Source organism: Scomber japonicus, unplaced genomic scaffold (assembly GCF_027409825.1).
Source record: "Scomber japonicus isolate fScoJap1 unplaced genomic scaffold, fScoJap1.pri scaffold_467, whole genome shotgun sequence".
Lineage (NCBI taxonomy): Eukaryota > Metazoa > Chordata > Actinopteri > Scombriformes > Scombridae > Scomber > Scomber japonicus.
Genome location: NW_026518533.1, coordinates 15,001 through 35,800, shown reverse-complemented (window position 1 = coordinate 35,800; position 20,800 = coordinate 15,001). Strand labels below are relative to the sequence as shown.

Here is a 20,800-nt window from a genome sequence, read left to right as displayed (position 1 = left end):
CACATAAGTGTTTTCAAAGGTTAGTGAGTGTAAAGCTCTGAATATTTAATCATGATTAAAGTGGAAATAAAGCAGCCAATCACATAAGAGTAATTCACTTAATGGAATTCCACTGCACCTAACAATTTGGAGTATGACAAATGTAAACATGTGTAAAGCAGAAGTTCGGTTATATGTTTTGTCACAGGGCTGCCATCTTGCATAATGATAAACTGTGATGTCACTGGGTTGGTTTGCTCCCTTGGTAGAAACGGTGAAAGATAGCAAAAGATGGAGATGAAAAAACATAGTGAAAGATACAGACATGAAGGATAGAGTCTGTGAATTATTGAGACAGTGACACACAAATGTGAAAAATAGTGAAAGAGAATAACATTGAAAAGACAAATGTGAGAAAATGGAGGCTACCTTTTCATGATTGTACCAAGGCAGCAAACCAACCCTGTGATATCACAGGTTATCATACTGCAAGATGGTGGTGCCTTCATGACAAAACATAAAACTGAACTTCTTTCAACTAAATCTTCTTTCTTTTATATATTTATATTGGGCATTTTAATGTACTTATTTACTGTGGATATCCACCAAGTGAATTATGTTAAAACCTTTTAAACTTTAAACATGGCATCTTACTTACACGTTACACATATTTGTGAATTAGGTCGTGGGATCTTCACTACTGCCCCATTCGAAAAAGGGGACTTCCTACTAGAGTACCAAGGTCAACTCATTACCCATCAGGAATGTGAGAGGAGGCAGAGGATCTACCATGACAGCCTTAAGGACTTCATGTTCAAGTTCCGTTTTGATGGAAAACTCTGGTGGTGGGTATTGTCGAATCAGAATTAAATGACACATTGATTATGGTTTGCTGAACATATATTAACGGAAGGTGTTTAAGTCAGACTAAATCACATTGCAAAACTATAAATGATTTTCAATTACAGTGTTGATGCGGCTAAAGAGGACGGGACCTTGGGCAGACTGGCCAACGATGACCATGTAAACCCGAATGCAAAGATGAAGTACATTATGGTTGAAGGAAAGCCCCATCTGTGCTTGTTTGCAAAACATAGTATAAGCCCTGGAGAGGAGATCACATATGATTATGGTGATTCAGACTGGCCATGGAGATATAAGGTAGCTGAAGTTTTCCTTTTGTGATATTAATGTCTCAAACTCCTGTGTTGCTAAATCATAGCAATACAATTCTATGAGAGCGTGAAGACACACTGGAAAAGCTAACAATTTGTCCCATGACTGGTCAGAGGTCATGTTTTTCCCACCTTTCTTATGGTATTACATAGGAAACATCTTATAACTTTTTTTTCTGTAGGATGATGCTGCAGGGACCCATGGCAGTGAAATGGTGGACAAGCCCCATGACACTAAGATGGCAGCAGGGACCCATGACACTGAGAGGGTGGACAAGCCCCATGACACTAAGATGGCAGCAGGGACCCATGACACTGAGATGGTGAACAAGCCCCATGACACTGAGATGGCTGCAGGGTCATGTCCAGATCCAAGGAATCCCAGCAGGGTTGGAAAGGTAAATGAAATCCTATGTTCTGCTTTATGATTTGTGTGGTAAAATATAAAGTAACCCAATATTGTCAATTGGTGTAGTGTGTGTGTGACCTGAACATATGGTTTATGTGGACATTGGTTTACAGAGACCTTCTTGTCAAGTGCTTCTCTTAGTGTAAGTCAGTATCTGATCAGTGTGTGTGACCTGAACATATGGTTTACGTGGACAGTGGTTTACAGAGACCTTCTTGTCAAGTGTTTCTCTAGTGTAAGTCAGTATCAGATCAGTGTGTGTGACCTGAACATATGGTTTATGTGGACAGTGGTTTACAGAGACCTTCTTGTCAAGTGCTTCTCTAGTGTAAGTCAGTATCAGATCAGTGTGTGTGACCTGAACATATGGTTTATGAGGACAGTGGTTTACAGAGACCTTCTTGTCAAGTGCTTCTCTAGTGTAAGTCAGTATCAGATCAGTGTGTGTAACCTGAACATATGGTTTATGTGGACAATGGTTTACAGAGACCTTCTTGTCAAGTGCTTCTCTTAGTGTAAGTCGGTATCAGATCTCTGTGTGTGACCTGAACATGATTGATATAATTTATATGGGCAGTGGTATATATGACCAATAACTCATGTCAACTTCTTGCCCACAGTGTAAAAATCATCACCTTGTGCTCACAACAGTAGCCACCCTGGATAAGTGCATTCAGTGTGTGGGACCTGTATCATCGTTGAAGTGGTTAGGCTATGAATGCAAAGGTGAGACAAGTGAATTAAGTTTATAACTATTAGAAGTAGATGTGTATACAGATTTTAAAAGGGGCACATAGCTAAAATTAAAGCAGCCCCATTTAAATATAAAAAAATGTACATGTATAAAAGAGTCTTTCTCAATAGAAATAAGAAAACACGATTATGTCCTAAGTATGTTGAGCTTGTTTCATAGTACAGGCTGCTGGACTGACACTTCCTGACTCCAGTTAGCTTCTGTCATGTCTTCACTCCGAGGCATTTTCCTTACTTGAAGCCCTGGTATTCTACTATTTGGTGCAGGCATATGATCATTATAGATGTTGTGTGTATATAGTGCTGTTAATCTTTGTTTTTATACTGATGGTTGGATATGTATATTTGTTTACCACATTTATATTTAAAGTACTACAGTGATGATTGTACAGTTGAACATTTTTGGAACCATTGAACAAACACAAAACATTATGACCTTTTAGAGAGAAGGGATTGCATTGCTTTGAGTGAAATGTACGTGTGCATTGGTTTTATGTGTAATGTATGTGTTGTATTCCAGTGTATGATTAACTCTTCTTCAAAGTAACACCTATGAAACATTATTTTTTTATTTAATTTGTGCTATTTGTGACTTTTACTAACACCATTTCCTAGATGAAATCGCAGTAAGTGACACTGAGGCCAAGGACAGTGAGAGTGATTCTGATGCCACTGGCACAGCATTCCCAGAGTGTGAAACTAGTAAGGCTGTGGACGCTGCAACAGGCTCTACAGCCACGGAGCAGGTCCATGATGCTGCAGATTTTGGTAAGTTATTTCCCTTTACAGTTGTTTGTTTGTTGATAGAATGTATTTTTCCATTAAAAAAATCTTTTGGCAAATTATGTGTTTTGCAGAAGCAGTGTCATCAGTGACCTCCACCGTGAATGAGACTGTCCCTCTCTCTGAAGGTAAGTTTGATTGTAACGCATCTTTACACTTAAAATTATGCAGTTACAGTATATTGTATGATGTGAATATATAGGGGTGCCCCAGCAGTTAGTTACAGTTTTTCAAAATTGCTTAGACACATTTCTTGAATCCTTCCACCCTTTTCTCAAAACTGTAAACACAAAACCTAATTTTCAAACTACATTCATTAAACCTCTGATCCTTCTTGCAAAATCAAACAATGTCTCAAAACACTACTGAGCATTCATTAAACATCAGAAAATGGAAAACAGTGTTCAGGACATGTAACTCCAGAAAAAAATGGTTATTGTTTATAATACATTAAATACATTTTGTGTTTTCCAAAAAAATATTCACAACTCAGTAACACAGTTTAGATATTGCATACTGTAAGTACTGCAAGAATTACAGTATTGACTGTCTGCTGATTCAGTACTTGCATACCGTAAAAATCCAGTACTGCAAAAGGCCAAAGTACAAACACAAAATCTAATTGAAAAGCACATTATATTATGCTGTAAATGTAACTGCAAAATCAAAGTCAACAAGTGATTCATTCAGCCTCAGCATCACGTCTTTGTGCTGGGTCAGGACATTGCCTACATCACAGGTAACGGAGGAAAAACCCTCTGGTGTGTCTGATCCAGCCTTGGCAAGACTCTACACCTGTCACCACCGGCCAATCCCATGGCCTGCAGGAGATTCTCCCTTTTATAGGGTTTCAGTGATATACCTTCCACCGCCATGCAGAGAAAAACTCTTCTGTTGGGGTGAGGAAAGGGGAGTACAGTATGATGGAAAGCAAACATTCATGAACCACTCTGGTATCACCCTTCAACTCACCCATGCCTCCTGTGCACTCTGAACTGATTTATATTTATATTATTTATTTATATATATTTATCACATCATGAGCAACAAGTGTGTAAGCTATGATATCTGTGCTGTAATTGTGTTTACAGTTTTTCTGTATTGCTAAAACACTAAACTCCATTCTCTGAACCAAATGCAATTATTGAATCAATCACTCTTTTGGCAAAACCATGAACAATTTTCACCTGGTTAGACACAATCTGCAGATCTTATTTACTGTTTTTCTAAACACATTCTCACTCACTAAAACACATGTTGCACTTGTGATGCATAATGGTAGCCACAGGTGGCAGAAGTTAAACACAGTTACAGCACAGATATCATAGCTTACACACAAAGACTCAAAACTCTTCACACTTGTTGCTCATGATGTGATGAAACCAATATAAGCCAGTTCAGAGTGCACAGACAGCATGGGTGAGTTGAAGGGTGATACAAGAGTGGTTCAACATCAACCAGCAATTCATAAATGTTTGCCTTCCACCATACTCCCCTTTCCTCAGCCCAATAGAATAAAGTTTTTCTCTGCATGGCTGGAAGGTATATGACCAAACACCCTATAGAAGGGAGAATCTCCTTTCCGTGGCTGGATTAGACACACCAGAGGGTTTTTCCCTGCTGTCTGTGATGTAGATGAAGTCCTCTGTCCTGACCCAGCACAAAGACGTGATGCTTAGGCCGAATTAATCACTTGTTGACTTTGATTTTGCAGTTACATTTACAGTGTAATGTGCTTTTCATTTAGATGCTTGTCTTTGTTCTTTGGCCTTATGCAAGTGCTGAATGCACAGACCGTCAATACTGTAATTCTTGCAGTACTTACATTATGCATTATCTAAATTTAAATATCTTAACTGTGTTACTGAGTTATGAATATTTTTTTTGGAAAACACAAAATGCATCTACTGCATGATGAACAAAACATTCTGGAGCTACATGTCCTGAACACTGTTTTCCATTTTCTGATACAGTGTTTAATGAATCCTCAATAGTGTTGTAATTTTGACTGGTGTGTGTATCATCTGAAAACATTGTTTGTTTGATTTTGAACACAGATAAAACTGTTTATGGTTTACCAAAAGAGTGATCAATTCAATAAGTGGGTTCAGATTACTGAGCATTTGGTTCACAGTAATACATACACCACATAACCAGTACATCCTTTATGGCATGTCACAACTGTCTCTCCGTTTCCTGTCTCTCTGCACCTTCATTGAGTTAGGGTTAGATTTAGATTTAATATGATAATTATTAGCAAACTGCACCACTTCTCTACAAAAAATGATCGGTGCAAAACATTTTGGCACTTCAGATGTTTAGATTCTTATTCATCACTCACTACCATCAGAAGTGTCTGATTCCCAAATGTACTCTGTTGCAAGATAAACAGCCAGAGTTAAAGCATCATTCAGTCAGTCTGGGATTCTACTAACAGACAGAAGACACTGAGACAGCCTAAACCTGTGGTAACTTCTCCAACCTACCTGCCAAATGCCTGGAAAGCTGTGTGCAGCTGTACCAACCTGTGTTGACTGTTCCTTGTGTTGGGCCAAGAAAACAATGACAAACTATTGATGCATTACTTTTAAGAACATTCTCGCTGTACTTTCAATGCCTCTTGACTCCTTCAGACCATCTGCAGCAAATATTAAATTTCATCAAAGTTGGACAAATTTAGTTGGTTGAAATCAAATCAGGTGAACAGTCAACTGAAAATTGAGTATTCAAGAATGTTCATTACAGGAATCTGTTCATTAGTTGAACTCAAGTTTTGATTGAGCCAACCGGCCAACACATTGTGTTGTATGTGTGATATTTTTTCTTTTACTCTATCTTCATATCTTCTAGGACAAGATGCTGGTCAAGAACATGAGTCCAGAAGAGTGCCAAAGAAAGTGTGGTCTAAGGCTGAGGTTGCTGCAGTAATGCAGCATTTCAGATGTCACATTTGTAAAGGAAAACTGGCCACCAAAAACAAATGTAGTCATTGCAAGCTGGTAGAAGGCCCTGCATTAGCACAAAGAACAGTGCAAAATATACGGGACTTTGTCAGAAACAGAGGAATAGCTGGAAAAAGACAGTCACAGAAACAGAAGCTATAAATCCACAGGGTTCAATTGTGTATGTGGTTGTTTGGTTAAGTTGATGCCCATATATATTTTGTAATGCCACCTGTTCAACATGGGTAGTTACAAGTTAGAGAACATTTTAGCAGTAAAGCTAATGTGAGTTATGTGACAGGCTGCCGTCTGACCGTTAGTTGCCTGTGGGTTTATCGCTTTTTTCTGCATTTCTTGCAGTGACAATCATGTGACGTTTGTTTTAGTTTGTTTTAGTTTGTTTTATTGTATTTATGTTCTAGATTAAGTGCAATTATTTTGACATGATGTTTATTTAGATATTTTATTTATATATATATGCAGTATTTCATATAAAAGAGCACTTTATTAACATTAAAATGACTGTTCTGTTAATGCTGTGTGCTGTCAGGTTTGTGTATTTATGTTAATGAGGACTCATTTAAAATGTGACATCATTGCCCTTTAAAGTCCTGATAATGTTTTTTGTGTCCTCATAAGTCACAAAAGAGAATTGTCTGCATAAACCACAATAACTATCAGGGTGATGTGTATGGAGTTGTGTAGCGTGTATCTGAACTCTGAAGTGAGCTGAATTTTTTTCAGATTTTTTAGAGTGGTTCAGTCTAACTCCCAAAGCTCTAGGACCTCGGGAAAGGGTAGCCCATCTAAACCACCACCGGGCGGGTCTGGAGAAAATGGCCCTCTAAACCTTATAAACCCGTATGTGTGTGTGTGTGTGTGTGTGTGTGTGTGTGTATCTACTACAAACAGAAGAATACATAGAGCCTTTTTAACCTTCCTGTTGTCCTCAGGTCAAGTAAGGGTGGAAAGAAGGAAGGAGTAGGGAGGGAGGCAGGAAGGGAGGGAGGGAGGGAGGAAGGGAGGGAGGGAGGGAGGGAGGGAAGAAAGGAGGACAGAGAGAAGGGAAGGAGGAAGGAAGGAAAGGAGTAAGGAGGGAAGGAAGGAAGGCAGAAAGGAAGGAAGGAAGGAAAGGAGTAACGAGAGAAGGGAGGGAGGAAGGAAGGAAGGAAGGAAGGAAGGAAAGGAGTAAGGAGAGAAGGGAGGGACGGAGGAAAGAAGGAAGGAAGGAAGGAAGGAAGGAAGGAAGGAAGGAAAGGAGTGAGGAGGGAGGGAGGGAGCAAGGAAGGAAGGAAGGAAAGAGTCAAAGAGTCAGAAGAGACGGGGTCAGTTTGACCCAGGAGGACGACAGGAAGTTTAAACTTCAAACTTAAAAACTGAGATTTCTGATTTCTGCTGATATGAACGAAAAACTGCTGCACAATAAGTTTCATTTATTTTATATAAAAAACTACAAATATGAAGTTTCCTCGTATATTCCTTCAGCTGATCATCATTTAACATCTCAGTTAGTTTCCATCAGACGGACGGACAGCAGAGATAAACCCTCACTGAGCAGCAGACCAGGAAACCATCCATCACTGCTGACATCATCATCAATACCAACCACTCATTGGCTGTTTGCAGTGATGTCACTAACGAGCCGCCGAGGCATCAAGACGCCCGTCGATAAGATGATGACATCGAGGATAATCAGCCAATCAGCTAATCAATTGGCCCAGTTTAAACCTCAGACTGCAGACCAATGTGACGTCACCATGAACGCCATGTTTAGACGACGTTTTTCAAAATAAAGCGACAGAAATAATGTATTGGAGCCCGATTGCTCTCTCCTTCCGTCCTTCCTTCCTTCTTTCCTTTCCTCCCTTCCTGTCTTATTTTCCTTCCTTCTTTTCCTCCCTTCCTGTCTTATTTTCCTTCCTTCCTTCCTTCCTTCCTTCCTTTCCTCCCTTCCTGTCTTATTTTCCTTGCTTCCTTCCTTCTTTTCCTCCCTTCCTGTCTTATTTTTCCTTCCTTCCTTCCTCCCTCCCTCCCTCCCTCCCTCCTTCCTTCCTTCCTTCCTTCCTTCCAGTTTAAACCTCAGACTGCCGACCAATGAGACGTCACCATGATCTCGATGTTTAGACCAGGTTTTTCAAAATAAAGCGACAGAAACAATGTCCTGGAGTTTTAATATCCTTTTATAAGAGGTTAAAGGTTAAACAGGAAGTGTGTTTTAACTCAGGTTTGGTTATAGAAGCTCTAATAATGATATTTAGTGATCAGTCTCTCTCCTGTATATCATTTGTGTACATTAGCCGGCATTCTTCACTACTGCAGCCTGTTGCTAGGCAACCGCGGGGGTCAAAGGGCACGACGAGGGGCCAGACGCTTGTCATTCCTGTCTGCTGCTGGTTGTTGGGTGGAAGTGGGGTGTGTGTGTGTGTGTGTGTGTGTGTGTGTGTGTGTGTGTGTGTCTGTATGTGTGTGTGTGTGTGTGTGTGTGTGTGTGTGTCTGTATGTGTGTGTTGGTGTGTGTGTGTGTGTGTGTGTGTGTGTGTGTGTGTCTGTATGTGTGTGTGTGTGTGTGTGTGTCTCTATGTGTGTGTGTGTGTGTGTGTGGCTGTATGTGTGTGTGCATGTGTGTGTTGGTGTGTGTGTGTGTGTGTGGCTGTATGTGTGTGTGTGTGTGTGTGTGTGTGTGTGTGTGTGTGTGTCTGTATGTGTGTGTATGTGTGTGTTAGTGTGTGTGTGTGTGTGTGTGTGTGTGTGGCTGTATGTGTGTGTGTGTGTGTGTTTGTGTGTGTCTGTGTGTGTGTTTGTGTCTGTGTTGGTGTGTGTGTCTGTATGTGTGTGGCTGTATGTGTGTGTGTGTGTGTGTTAGTGTGTGTGGCTGTATGTGTGTGTGTGTGTGTGGGTTGGTGTGTGTGTCTGTGGCTATATGTGTGTGTGTGTGTGTGTGTTGGTGTCTGTATGTGTGTGGCTGTGTGCGTGTGTATGTGTGTGTGTGTGTGTGTGTGTGTGTGTGTGTGTGTGTGTGTGTGTGTGTGTGTCTCACCTTGTGTGTATTGGGTTTGATGCAGCGGATGAAGAAAGGGTTGGAGGTGCTGAGTGTCGCCATCAGAGAGTGTAGAGAGGCCTAAAACAGGAACAGACATTATTAATACTCATCCTATCAAAATAAAACTAATATTATTAATACTCATCCTATCAAAATAAAACTAATATTATCAATACTCATCCTATCAAAATAAAACTACTACTACAACTGTTACTCTTAATGTGGTAATATCACTAATACTCATCCTATCAAAATAAAACTAATATTATTAATACTCATCCTATCAAAATAAAACTACTATCATTAATACTCATCCTATCAAAATAAAACTATTACTACAACTGTTACTCTTAATGTGCTAATATTATTAATACTCATCCTATCAAAATAAAACTATTAATACTCATCCTATCAAAATAAAACTAATATTATTAATAGTCATCCTATCAAAATAAAACTACTGCTACAACTGTTACTGTTAATGTGCAAATATTATTAATACTCATCCTATCAAAATAAAACTAATATTATTAATACTCATCCTATCAAAATAAAACTAATATTGTTAATATTCATCCTATCAAAATAAAACTATTATTAATGCTCATCCTATCAAAACAAAACTAATATTATTAATACTCATCCTATCAAAATAAAACTAATATTATTAATACTCATCCTATCAAAATAAAACTAATATTATTAATATTCATCCTATCAAAATAAAACTAATATTATTAATATTCATCCTATCAAAATAAAACTACTATTATTAATACTCATCCTATCAAAATAAAACTATTATTAATATTCATCCTATCAAAATAAAACTAATATTATTAATACTCATCCTATCAAAATAAAACTAATATTATTAATACTCATCCTATATTATTAATACTCATCCTATCAAAATAAAACTACTACTACAACTGTTACTCTTAATGTGCTAATATTATTAATACTCATCCTATCAAAATAAAACTAATATTATTAATACTCATCCTATCAAAATAAAACTAATATTATTAATATTCATCCTATCAAAATAAAACTACTATTATTAATACTCATCCTATCAAAATAAAACTACTATTATTAATACTCATCCTATCAAAATAAAACTAATATTATTAATACTCATCCTATCAAAATAAAACTAATATTATTAATACTCATCCTATATTATTAATACTCATCCTATCAAAATAAAACTACTACTACAACTGTTACTCTTAATGTGCTAATATTATTAATACTCATCCTATCAAAATAAAACTAATATTATTAATACTCATCCTATCAAAATAAAACTAATATTATTAATATTCATCCTATCAAAATAAAACTACTATTATTAATACTCATCCTATCAAAATAAAACTACTACTACTATCTTTACTTCTGCTGCTACTAATACTACAGCTTTATTACTTAATCTCTTATATTTGTGTGTGTTAATGTTTGTTGTGTTTTTAACCTAAAATGTTTAGTCTTAACTTCCTGGTGTTTGAGCTGCATTTGTATTTTGAAAGATACTATAAAAACAAAACCAACCAACCACACTACTGTTACTAATACACTGCTATCACTGCCTTTATAAACTACTAATAACACATATTTCTGTATTAAGTGTGTGTGTGTGTGTGTGTGTGTGTGAGTGTGTGTGTGAGGGTGTGTAGTAAACATGTTGTGTATTTGTGTGTATTTGTGTGTGATTGTGTGTGTGGTACCTTGAACTGGGAGCTGACGGTGGGCCGGCGGTGTTTGGAGCTGATCTTCAGAGTGTCCTGTTGTGGTGCGGCTCAGTACGTGTTCAAACAGATCGTACACAAAGTCCAACCTGAGAGGAAGAGGAGGAGGAGGAAGAGGAGGAGGGAGGAGGAGGAGGGAGAGGAGGGAAGAGAAACCAACAGACAGGATGTTTAGTGTAATGACCAACTACTGTTACTTTATTTATTCGTTATTTATCTCTCTCTCTCTCTCTCTGTATCTCTCCCTCTCTCTCTCGCTCTCTCGTCTCCCTCTCTATGTCTCTCTCTCTCTCTCTATGTGTCTCCCTCTCTCTCTCGCTCCTCTCTCGCTCTCTCGCGCTCTCGCTTTCTCCCTCTCTAGTCTCTCTCTCTCTCCTTTCTCTCTCTGTCTCTCCTCTCTCTCTCTCTCTGTATCTGTCTCCCTCTCTGTCTCTCTCTGCTCTCTCTCTCTGCTATGTCGTCTCTGCTCTCTCTGTCTCTCTGTCGTCTTCTATGTCTCTCTCTCTCTGATATAGATATATATATATGAGATATACAAATAAATTAAAGTGAATCTTCTCCACTGAAATCAATTAATGAAGGTCTTTATTTTGTTTGAAGTCTCTATTCTGGCAGACTGTACTATAATCCTCCTCTCGTCTCCTCACAATAAAAGACAAGCGGACAGAAACAGGAAGTTGTTATCGGGTGTTTGGGTCAGAGAAGCAGAACCTACCTGCTCTCCTCAGCAGGTTGAGGATGTCGTCTCTGAAAGTGTCTCTGTTCTCTCCAGCATCCCCTCACGTCATACACCCACCTGCAACACCACCACACGCCACCAGGGGGCGGACAGAGGAGGTTAGAACACCACCACACGCCCACCAGGGGGCGACAGAGGAGGTTTAGAACACCACCACACGCCACCAGGGGGCGTCAGAGAGGTTAGAACACCACCACACCGCCACCAGGGGGCGACAGAGAGGTTAGAGACAGCCACGCACACGCCACCAGGGGGCGACAGAGAGTTAGAAACACCACCACAGCAGCCACAGGGGGCGACAGAGAGGTTAGAAACCACCACACACGCCACCAGGGGGCGACAGAGAGGTTAGAAACACCACCACACGCACCAGGGGGCGACAGAGAGGTTAGAAACACCACCACACGCCACCAGGGGGAGACAGAGAGGTTAGAAACACCACCACACGCCACCAGGGGGCGACAGAGAGGGTTAGAAACACCACCACACGCCACCAGGGGGAGACAGAGAGGTTAGAAACACCACCACACGCCACCAGGGGGCGACAGAGAGGTTAGAAACACCACCACACGCCACCAGGGGGCGACAGAGAGGTAGAAACACCACCACACGCCACCAGGGGCGACAGAGAGGTTAGAAACACCACCACACGCCACCAGGGGGCGACAGAGAGGTTAGAAACACCACCACACGCCACCAGGGGGCGACAGAGAGGTTAGAAACACCACCACACGCCACCAGGGGGCGACAGAGAGGTTAGAGACAGCACCACACGCCACCAGGGGGCGACAGAGAAGTTAGAAACACCACCACACCCAGGGGGCGACAGAGAGGTTAGAAACACCACCACACGCCACCAGGGGGCGACAGAGAGGTTAGAAACACACCACCACACGCCACCAGGGGGCGACAGAGAGGTTAGAAACACCACCACACGCCACCAGGGGGAGACAGAGAGGTTAGAAACACCACCACACGCCACCAGGGGGCGACAGAGAGGTTAGAACACCACCACACGCCACCAGGGGGAGACAGAGAGGTTAGAAACACCACCACACGCCACCAGGGGGCGACAGAGAGGTTAGAAACACCACCACACGCCACCAGGGGGCGACAGAGAGGTTAGAAACACCACCACACGCCACCAGGGGGGCGACAGAGAGGTTAGAAACACCACCACAACGCCACCAGGGGGCGACAGAGAAGTTAGAAACAGCTGCAATGAGAGGAGGAAGGAGCTAGAGCAGAGGAGTCACATACAGTACAATCTGATCTGACGATGGCTGGATCATTAAAAAGATGGAAGGAAGGAAGGAAGGAAGGAAGGAAGGAAGGAAAGGAAGGAAGAAGGAAGGAAGGAGGAGGAGACGGAGAGGAAGGAAGGAAAGGAGACAGGAAGAAAAGCTGGAAGGAAGACAGGACACATGGAAGGAAAGAAGGAAAAGAAGACAGAAAGGAAGGAAGGAAGGAAGGGAGGGAGGGACGGAGGGAGGGAGAAGGAAGGAAGGAAGGAGTCAAGGAGTGAGGAAGGAAGGAAGGAAGGAAGGAAGGAAAAGAAGGAGGAGAATAAAGAGAAGACAGGAAGAAAAGATGGAAGACAGGCAGGACAGGTGGAAGGAAGGAAGGAAGGAAATAAGAAATAAGGAAGGAAGGAAGGAAGGAAGGAAGGAAGGGAGGAGGAGGAGGAGAGGGAAGGGAGGGAGGGAGGAAGGAAGGAAGGAGTCAACGAGTGAGGAAGGAAGGGAGGAGGAAGGAGTCAAGGAGTGAGGAAGAAGGGAGGGAGGAAGGAGTCAAAGAGTGAGAAAGGTAGACAGAAAGGAAGACAGGAAGGAAGGAAGGAAGGAAGGAAGAAAGGAAGGAAGGAAGGAAGGAAGGAAGGAAGAAGGAAGGAAGGAAGGAAGGGAGGAATTCTCGCTCTTTTTCTTTCTTTAATCTTTAATCACATATAATAATGAGATCATACCTCTCCTGCATAGTGCTTGACTCCAAAGAAGTGAACAGCAACACGAGGTTTCACATAGAAAGAGTTTTTCTGCAGGAAGAGAAAACAAACTATTAGACTCAACATTAACATTACTTTAGGAGAACGTCAAATACACATTTATTGGCTCATAATACTTCTTTTACAAAATGGCCGACTCGCCATTAAACAGGAAGTCCTTATAACTTTAAACAGGAAGTCCTTATAACTCCTACAGACATCGTCCGATCTACACCAAATTAATCACGCATGTAGAGGGTCCCGCCCTGAACACGTCTATGCATCAATACTGTGTCAGCTCCATAGCGCCTCCTACTGGATACAATAGCGCCCCCCTTGAAAATTGAAAAAAAATTGAGCCCCTCAAGTCAGATTGACAAACGAAATTTGGTACACATATGTTTCGTGTAAAGACGCACAAAAAAGTCTCTTGGACCCATGACGTCACTCCAACAGGAAGTCAGCCATTTTGAATTGAATTGTCCTATTTTGCCGCTGTTTGTTTCCATTGGACTCAGTCGTGGCGTGGCGGGGGGGTGGGCCCGATCATCGCTGCTGATATTAAAACTAACAGGTTTAAACATGGGGAGGTGAAAGTAGACCAACCGAGTGCTGGCTGGTGCAGTTTCTCCAGTAAGGTGTCGTCTGTGGCTTTAGGGAAGTGACTCTCCTCGTTCATCAGGGCCAGGAGACCCAGTTTCTATGGAAACAGAGAGACGACATCATCATCATCATCGTCATTATCGTCATCATCATCATCATCATCATCACTATTACTGATCTCATCAACATCTTGTTTTATTGTTTTTTAATCACATAATGACCCTGTCTGTTTTTACTCTTCCTTCCTTCCTTCTTTCCTCTGTCCTTCTTTAATTCCTTCCTCCCTTCCTCTTTTCCTTTCTCCCTCCCTCCCTCCCTCCCTCCCTCCCTCCCTCCCTCCCTCCTACCTTCCATCCTTCTTTCCTCCCTCCTTCCTTCATTCCTTCCTTTCCTTTCCTCCCTTCCTCCTACCTTCCTTCCTTCTTTCCTCCGTCCTTCCTTCCTTCCTCCCTTCCTCCCTTCTACCTTCCTTCCTTCTTTCTTCTGTCCTTCCCTCCTTCCTTTTTTCCTTCCACCCTCCTACCCTCCTTCCTCCCTTCTACCTTCCTTCCTTCCTTCCTCCCTTCTACCTTCCTTCCTTCTTTCTTCTGTCCTTCCCTCCTTCCTTCCTTCCCTTTCCTCCCTCCCTCTCTCCTTTCCTTCCTGCCTCCCTCCCTCGCTCCCTTCCTTCCCTTCTTCCTCCCTTCCTTCCTTGACTCGAGGACAACAGGAGGGTTAAGAGAATACTGCATACATATATTTACTTCTGATTATAACAGAACATTTATTTTTAGCTGCCAAGTTCTGAAGTTAAGCAGAACTTTTTAATCCACTACGTACCTTCTCGATGAGATCCAGACATTCTCCGTTGTCCATCCAGTTTATGTCGACCCAAACCAGGCCTTCCCTGCAGGAGGACACCAAAATAAAAGCACATTAGGAGACTTAGAAACATTTAAAAACAGACAAATGGAGAGAAACTGTAGTTAAAAATGCCTGAACTGCTTAACTCTTGTTGTAGACTCCAGCCAGCAAAGAAGGAATATTTATAATCTAATGTGAACTAGTCTAGCTTCATAGAACAGCTTTTTTAGTGGACTTTAAATTACATATTAAACTTATTATTTACAGGTAGATGGTAAATGGACTGTACTTCTATAGCACCTTTCTAGTCTTTATGACCACTCAAAGCGCTTTACATTACATGTCATTCATCCATTCACACACATTCACACACTGATGGCAGGAGCTACCACGCAGGGTGCCAAACTGCTCATCAGGAGGAAGTTAACCATTCATTCACATTCATACACCGTTGGCATAGCGACGGGAGCAATTTAGGGTTAAGTGTCTTGCCCAAGGACACATCGAACCACCAATCTTCCAATTGGAGGACGACCGGTCTACCTTCTGAGCCACAGCCACCCATGTCGATTAACCCTTTATAGGACACTCATTGAAAGGAAGGGAGGACGGAAGGAAGGTAGGGGGGAGGAAAGAAAGAGAGAAGGAGGGAAGGAGGAAGGGAAGAAAGAAGGAAGGAAGGAAGGAAGAAGAAAGAGGGATGGAGGAAGGAAAGAAGGAAGGGAGGAGAGAAGGAGGGAGGGAGGAAGAACAGATGGAAGTAAGGAAAGGAAGGAAGGACAGAGGAAATAAGGAACAAGGGAGGGAGAAAGGAAAAGAGGAAGGGAAGAAAGAAGGCAGGGAGGAAGGAAGGAAGGAAGGAAGGAAGGAAGGAAGGAAGAAGAAAGCTTAATCCTTCTAACTCTGATTTCTTATCTAATAAAGTCACAATAGTCCCTTGAGGATTGTCCAAATGTAGAGTATCTGCATTTATTAAGGACAATATCATCCTTTAACATCATTTGCATAAAAAAGGTGTAAAATAAATGAATTATAACTCCGTCTGTTTGATCCTTTTATGCATTTATAGGCAAACGGAAGTAAGCTCTAATACAGGGGTGTCAAACATGCGGCCCGTGGGCTAGAACCGGCCCGCCGAGAGGTCCAATCCGGCCCAGTTTCCTTCTTCCTCTTTTCCTTCCTTCTGTCTGTCCTTCCTACCTTTCTTCCTCTGTCTTCTTTTCTTTTCCTTCCTTCCTTGCTTCCTTCTGTCTGTCCCTCCTCCCTTTCTTCCTCTGTCTTCTTTTCTTGTCCTTCCTTCCTTCTTCCTTCCTCCCTTCCTCTTTGTCTTCTTTTCCTTCCTTCCATCTGTCCTTCCTCCCTTTCTTCCTCTGTCTTCTTTTCTTTTCCTTCCTTTCTTCCTGTCTTCTTTTCTTTTCCTTCCTTCCTCCCTTCCTCCTTGTCTTCTTTTCCTTCCTTCCTCCCTCCCTCCTACCATCCTTCCTTCCTTCCTTCCATCTGTCCTTCCTCCCTTTCTTCCTCTTCTTTTCTTTTCCTTCCTTCCTTCCTTCCTCCCTTCCTCCTTGTCTTATTTCCTTCCTTCTTTCCTTCCTCCTTGTCTTATTTCCTTCCTTCCTTCCTTCCTTCCTTCCCTCTTATCTTCTCTTCCTTCCATCTTTCCTTCCTGTATTCTCTTCCTTCTCCTCCTTCTTTTCCTTCCTTCCTTCCTTACTTTTAATGATCTGGCCCACATCAGATCATATTGTTCTGTATGTGCTCCTTGAATGAAAAGACACCCCTGGTCTAACATAATGAATTGTGATTGTAATTCAGAGGAACACTAAATAAATTATGTTTTAAAGTAGAAACCAACCAAATGAGAAACCTCCATAATGATGAATGAGTCGTAAACAACCTCCACCTACTTGTTGTATTCAAGTTGCTCCAGGGAGAAAATGTGCTTGTTAAAATATTCCTGAAGCTTCTCATTTGCATAGTTGATGTTGAACTGCTCAAAGTGGTTAACCTGTGGGGGGGGGGGGGGGGGGGGGGGGCACAGAGAGAAAACACAGACGGATGGTTCATTAACGGAGACGGAGAGAAAACCCAAAGGTATAATGGTTTCCTGATGAACTATTTAAATATGATTATAATACTGATTCTGGAAGAGAGAGGAAATAAAAAGGTCATATGTGCTTAATTAAGAGAGAAAGAGAGAGAAGATTGGGATTTAATGTGATTTAATTCAATTTGATAAACTATTGAAAGACCTGAAAGAATGAAGAGTCGGGGAGTTCTGGTCCTCTGAAATGAGGCCAACCAGGAAGTAACTTAGAGCTGCATTCTATCAAAAGGCCACCAGGGGGCGACCGTCTCTATACAAGTCAATGGAGAATTCACCAACTTCTCACTTGATTTCTAACCTCAGTAAACGTTTTCAAAATGTGTTTATGGTCTCAATCGCTAGTTTAAAGCCTTCTTCAATGCAGTATGATGTTCATTTGGGACATTTTGGCCTCCCTGATTTTATATGTGACGATAAAGCAGGGTATGCATTAGGGCGTGGCTACGTCCTGATTGACAGGTTGATTGACCAATGTCCTCGAGATCCAGCCCTCGTAACCATAGCAACCTCCCATGGCTCCACCTCATGCCCATATAAGTAGAATGCATGTTTTTATTTTTCCCAGCATGCATCTGAAATTTTCAAGATGGCGCTGCCCAGATCCGAAACTATTGGCTTCCGAGCAGCAGTCCACAAACCAATGATATACTGAGGTATGAAGAGAGTCTAACTGGTTTATACTGAGGTATGAAGAGTCTAACTGGTTTATACTGAGGTATGAAGAGAGTCTTACTGGTTTATACTGAGGTATGAAGAGAGTCTAACTGGTTTATACTGGGGTATGAAGAGAGTCCAACTGGTTTATAATGAGGTATGAAGAGTCTAACTGGTTTATACTGAGGTATGAAGAGTCTAACTAGTTTATACTGAGGTATGAAGAGTCTAACTGGTTTATAATGAGGTATGAAGAGTCTAACTGGTTTATAATGAGGTATGAAGAGTCTAACTGGTTTATACTGAGGTATGAAGAGTCTAACTGGTTTATAATGAGGTATGAAGAGAGTCTAACTGGTTTATACTGAGGTATGAAGAGTCTAACTGGTTTATACTGAGGTATGAAGAGAGTCTAACTGGTTTATACTGAGGTATGAAGAGTCTAACTGGTTTATACTGAGGTATGAAGAGTTTAACTGGTTTATACTGAGGTATGAAGAGTCTAACTGGTTTATACTGCGGTATGAAGAGTTTAACTGGTTTATAATGAGGTATGAAGAGTCTAACTGGTTTATACTGAGGTATGAAGAGTCTAACTGGTTTATACTGAGGTATGAAGAGTCTAACTGGTTTATACTGAGGTATGAAGAGTCTAACTGGTTTATACTGAGGTATGAAGAGTCTAACTGGTTTATAATGAGGTATGAAGAGTCTAACTGGTTTATAATGAGGTATGAAGAGTCTAACTGGTTTATACTGAGGTATGAAGAGTCTAACTGGTTTATAATGAGGTATGAAGAGTCTAACTGGTTTATAATGAGGTATGAAGAGTCTAACTGGTTTATACTGAGGTATGAAGAGAGTCTAACTGGTTTATAATGAGGTATGAAGAGTCTAACTGGTTTATACTGAGGTATGAAGAGTCTAACTGGTTTATAATGAGGTATGAAGAGTCTAACTGGTTTATACTGAGGTATGAAGAGAGTCTAACTGGTTTATACTGAGGTATGAAGAGTCTAACTGGTTTATACTGAGGTATGAAGAGAGTCTAACTGGTTTATACTGAGGTATGAAGAGTCTAACTGGTTTATACTGAGGTATGAAGAGAGTCTAACTGGTTTATAATGAGGTATGAAGAGTCTAACTGGTTTATACTGAGGTATGAAGAGTCTAACTGGTTTATAATGAGGTATGAAGAGTCTAACTGGTTTATAATGAGGTAAGAAGAGTCTAACTGGTTTATAATGAGGTATGAAGAGTCTAACTGGTTTATACTGAGGTATGAAGAGTCTAACTGGTTTATAATGAGGTATGAAGAGTCTAACTGGTTTATAATGAGGTATGAAGAGTCTAACTGGTTTATACTGAGGTATGAAGAGTCTAACTGGTTTATAATGAGGTATGAAGAGTCTAACTGGTTTATACTGAGGTATGAAGAGTCTAACTGGTTTATACTGAGGTATGAAGAGTCTAACTGGTTTATAATGAGGTATGAAGAGTCTAACTGGTTTATAATGAGGTATGAAGAGAGTCTATTTAAAAACGCACCTCGAAGTTCTCAAACCCAAAGATGTCCAGGATGCTGATGGATTTGAAGTCTTCTTTTCCCCTGATGCGGCTGTTGAGTTTGTGTATGATCCAGTTGAAACACTGAGAGTAAAGTGCCATGGCCATGGAGTCTCTGGAGTCCACCGCCTGCAGAGGAACCACGACAGATCAGAGGCCTCGACCGTCACACACACACACACACACACACACACACAGAGACAGCAACAACAACAACGAGAGGGAACAACCGGAAAGCCCCAACAATGTCACCCTTTGTTAGATTTGCTCTTCGTGCTATAATTAGATGAATTGTTCTGGCTGCTGTTTGTTAAAGGTGACTCCAGCTCACCTTTGTCTTTGTTTTAATCTGGTTTTTCTTGCTTCTACCTTTCTGATTTCTATGGTTTTATTGCCTTTGATTGTTAATGTTTGCATGTTTTCTTATTTTATTTGTATGAAAGGTTCTATAATAAATCAATTTACTATTCAGTCACAACATGTAAGCAGCTGTTAATGTGATTTCCTATTCATAAGGGCATCTTTGATTATAAAGAAGGCGTGTTGGCTGAATTTACAGACCTGTTCCACAGTGAGCGGTGTGCAGATCTCCTCTCCTCTGAGGATCATGGACCGGTGGGTCAAAACCTCGGCCAGCTGATCCGAGTTCAGTCCCAGGAGGTCGGACGTCCGGCTGAGAGCTGCAGACATGAAAAAAACCAACACACAAACCATCAGTGTCAGAGGTTTCAGAGATTTAGGGTTTTTTTTTATCCATCAGAGGCAGAAATGTCTTAAAAATGTACTCTTGCAACTTGTTTTCTCATAATATTTGATTTTTTAGGCATCCAGCTCAGCTAATCAGTAATCAATGGCTCAGCATGATCGCCTGTCCACTGATCAATAACTGCTGTCACCACCAATAAATCAGCTCGACCTTTGACCCCTGATTATTAAACACATTAGCATTTGTTTAGCACGCTGATAAAAGTCCATCTGGGGTCAAAAGAGACGATAAGTCAAAAGACCAAACCTTCATTCCTTCCTTCCATCTTCCTTCCTTCTTCCTCCTTTCCCTCTCTTCCTCCTTCCTTCCTTCCTTCTTTCCTTCTTCCTCCCTCCTTTCCTTCTCGCCTTCCTTCCTCCATCCTTTCCTTCCTTCCTCCCTCCCTCCCTTCCATCTTCCTTCCTACCTCCCTTCCATCTTTCTTCCTCCCTGGCTCCCTCCCTCCTTTCCTTTCTTCTTCCTCCCTCCCTCCCTCCTTTCCTTCCTCCTTTCTTCTTCCTTTCCTTCCTTCTGTCCTTCCTTCCTTTCCTTCTTTCTTCCTCCTTTCCTTCCTTCTTCCTTCCTTCTTTCCTTCCCTCTAGATCAACAGGAGGGTTTAAAAGAGTAGCGTTCCCTCTCACCTGTCTTGGAGGAGACCTGCGCTCCTCCGGCCGTCATGAACTCGATGTTCCCCGTGTGCAGAACGCCGGCCAGCAGCCGCAGGATCTCC

The 20,800-nt window shown here is 41.4% G+C and overlaps 2 protein-coding genes across 2 annotated transcripts in view; one reads left to right on the top strand and one right to left on the bottom strand.

Annotated features, from left to right (window-relative positions):
• Positions 1-661: 661 nt before the first annotated feature.
• LOC128354704 (histone-lysine N-methyltransferase set-1-like) lies at positions 662-3,007 on the top strand (the record flags this gene model as incomplete). The annotated part of the gene is made up of 4 exons (XM_053314880.1): positions 662-824; positions 948-1,140; positions 1,337-1,552; positions 2,932-3,007. Coding segments are annotated over 4 exons (587 nt in total), but the record flags the coding sequence as incomplete, so codon positions are not given.
• A 9,607-nt stretch (positions 3,008-12,614) lies between these two features.
• The window catches only part of LOC128354702 (unconventional myosin-X-like), a 12,630-nt gene continuing 4,444 nt past the window's right edge, over positions 12,615-20,800 (bottom strand). The window contains exons 3-9 of the mRNA XM_053314879.1: positions 20,712-20,800; positions 19,887-20,005; positions 19,308-19,454; positions 16,906-17,006; positions 14,978-15,044; positions 14,162-14,255; positions 12,615-12,790 (exon numbers count right to left, since the gene is read on the bottom strand). The exon at positions 20,712-20,800 is cut by the window's right edge and continues 41 nt beyond it. Coding sequence (XP_053170854.1) covers positions 12,615-12,790; positions 14,162-14,255; positions 14,978-15,044; positions 16,906-17,006; positions 19,308-19,454; positions 19,887-20,005; positions 20,712-20,800 — 793 coding nt within the window. The remainder of the gene's footprint in view (positions 12,791-14,161; positions 14,256-14,977; positions 15,045-16,905; positions 17,007-19,307; positions 19,455-19,886; positions 20,006-20,711) is intronic.